This window comes from Electrona antarctica, assembly GCF_951216825.1.
Source record: "Electrona antarctica genome assembly, chromosome: 24".
NCBI lineage: Eukaryota > Metazoa > Chordata > Actinopteri > Myctophiformes > Myctophidae > Electrona > Electrona antarctica.
Genome location: NC_136803.1, coordinates 1581988 through 1584487, shown reverse-complemented (window position 1 = coordinate 1584487; position 2500 = coordinate 1581988). Strand labels below are relative to the sequence as shown.

The 2500-nt window shown below is 45.8% G+C and overlaps 1 protein-coding gene across 1 annotated transcript in view; it reads left to right on the top strand.

The window, feature by feature from the left end:
- Positions 1-2500, top strand: part of LOC306917164 (bifunctional epoxide hydrolase 2-like) — a gene marked incomplete at both ends in the record, with an annotated part of 54336 nt that overhangs the window by 42723 nt on the left and 9113 nt on the right. Inside the window, 3 exons of the mRNA XM_079495297.1 lie at positions 521-595; positions 1108-1153; positions 1786-1888. Of these exons, the coding sequence (XP_079351423.1) occupies positions 521-595; positions 1108-1153; positions 1786-1888 (224 nt within the window). The remainder of the gene's footprint in view (positions 1-520; positions 596-1107; positions 1154-1785; positions 1889-2500) is intronic.

Sequence of the window (2500 nt, the reverse complement as noted above, 5' to 3'; positions counted from 1 at the left end):
AATCTGTGATTTCTTCAACTGGTTGGCTATTGCAGGGGTTCTCAACGTTTTTGGCCGGGGACCCCCGGAAATGCTTTGGCAATGTCTCGGGACCCCCGCCCCGCCCCCTCCCGACCCCCAATATAAATTGACTGCTACAATAACCTTAAACCATTTTGGGCGGGAACCCCTTTTGGTGTTTTAAGCATTATAATTATAATTTAGCTATTGAAAAATAGCAGATCTACAAGCTCATAGCGCGCCACCGAGTGGCGCGCTACGAGCTTGTAGGTCTGCTATTTTTGAAAAATCGTGAAAATAAATTTAAAAAAAATTTGGGGACCCCCTAAAATAATTTGGCGACCCCCCGAGGGGTCGCGACCCACGGGTTGAGAACCCCTGGGCTATTGAGGTGAACAGCAGCAACAATGGGTTTAGAATGATAATGCCTAGAACACCATCATTCCATTTTTCAGTGGTGAGATTTTATTTTTCTTTATTAACGCTGTGTTCTGGTTCCCTGTGTGTGTGCACGTTGAAGGGTGTAGCGGAGGCGGAGCTGGAGAGGGACTTGGAGAGAACGTTCAAGATCTTCTTTGTCAGCAGCACAGACGCGGTGAGCACACACACAAGCTGTTGCCACACGGTCGAAAGAGCTGCGCACGTTCTCGGCTGCGCGCAGCTTAAAGCTTGAGTTTTTAGACAGCTGGTGGATGGAAATTAAGCTCCACCTCCGCCGAATACTTGCGCGACGGCCAGATTCCCGGAAACGCTCTCCTCCGCCCAAAAAGTCCGCGGAGGTGGAGCTTCTTTTCCATCCACCAGCTGTCTAAAAACTCAGAATTTAAGCTGCGCGCAGCTTAAGAAGTGCGCAGCTTAAAACCGTTTTGCGCTAAGGTGTGGAGACGGTGACACACACACACACACACACACACACACACACACACACACACACACACACACACACACACACACACACACACACACACACACACACACACACACACACACACACACACACACACAAATTGGCCTTCAGGTCTAAATGGGTTCATTCAATCAGGAGGGGTAAAAATACATCTTCCTTGGTCTTTATACTGAATGCTGTGACTGTGGTGTTGTCTGCAGGGCACTCTGATACCTGATATCAACACTTCTGGAGTATGTGCTAGAGGTGAGAAGCTGACACTCAACTATGTGTTTTGATGTGTTATTATTATGCTGTTACTAACTACACTGTGTTATAATCAGAGTTGGGGTCCGTTACTCAAAAAAGTAATACACTACACATTACACATTACTTTTGAAAAAAGTAATGCCTTACATTACTTGATTACGCCCTGGAGAAAGTAACTAGTTACACTACTCGTTACATTACGTTTGCGTTACTCCATAAAATCGCCTGAGATGCAGTCACATAATTTGCCCCTTAACAAATCTTTATAATCCTAATAAGGAGGACATACACAAGATCTTTCTTTATGCTCTTTAATACCAGGTTGTTGAACAAGTGAAGGAATAAAACAAACCATCAAACTCCACTCACGGCGGGGGCCGCTGCGGGGGGCGCTGAAAGCAGCAGCAGGACGCAAGTAACTATAGTAACTAGTAACTAAAGCAACCAGTAACTGTAGTGTGATTACTCAATTTGGAGGAGTAGTGTCGTTACTTACTCGTTACCGAGAAAAGTAGTGTAATTACAGTAACTACACTACACATAGTGTAGTTACACCCAACTCTGGTTATAATACTACAGTGTGTGTTACTGTGGTAAATGATCTAACACTACGTCGTGTTGTGTTACAGGTGGGTTGTTTGTGGGCCTTCCAGACGAAGTGCCCAGAAGCTCCATGCTGAGTGAAGAGGCCTTGCAGTACTACGTCAGCCAGTTTAAACGCAATGGATTCAGGTAGGCTATCTCTCTCTAGGTCGTCCTCAGACGTTTGCTGGCTGGCAGTTCTTGATGCCTTTGGCAGTGTCCTGCTAGTCTCATTCTCCTGGCTGATATTTTCTGGCTCACCCTTGGTAATCCCTCATACAGAGTCTTGTTAGTAACATGTACAGTCTTGCTGATGTTAAGTACTGCACGCAGCATTCTGGTGTAGCACCCGTCTAGAGACTTCTGCAGGGTTGGCTTCAGGGTCCAGCAGTCACTGCCGTATAGGAGAACAGACTCCACTGTTGCGTAGAAGAAGCTGAGTTTGATTTGTCGGGGGAGATTGGAGTTCCATACACTGGTCATGCCATTCAGGGCCCTCCATGCAAGTGCCTTCCTCACTTTCAGATCTTGCTCGGTTGAGTTGACCCATGGCTATACAAAAACAAAAAGACGCAGTTGATTTTATTCTCTCTCTCTCTCTCTCTCTCTCTCTCTCTCTCTCTCTCTCTCTCTCTCTCTCTCTCTCTCTCTCTCTCTTCCCCCTTCACTCAGCACCATGCTCTCTGTCACTAATATGTCTAGTTAGTTAGGCAATTCTGTATTTTGGTCTTTTTAATTGATCAGATTTTGATCAGATCTTTC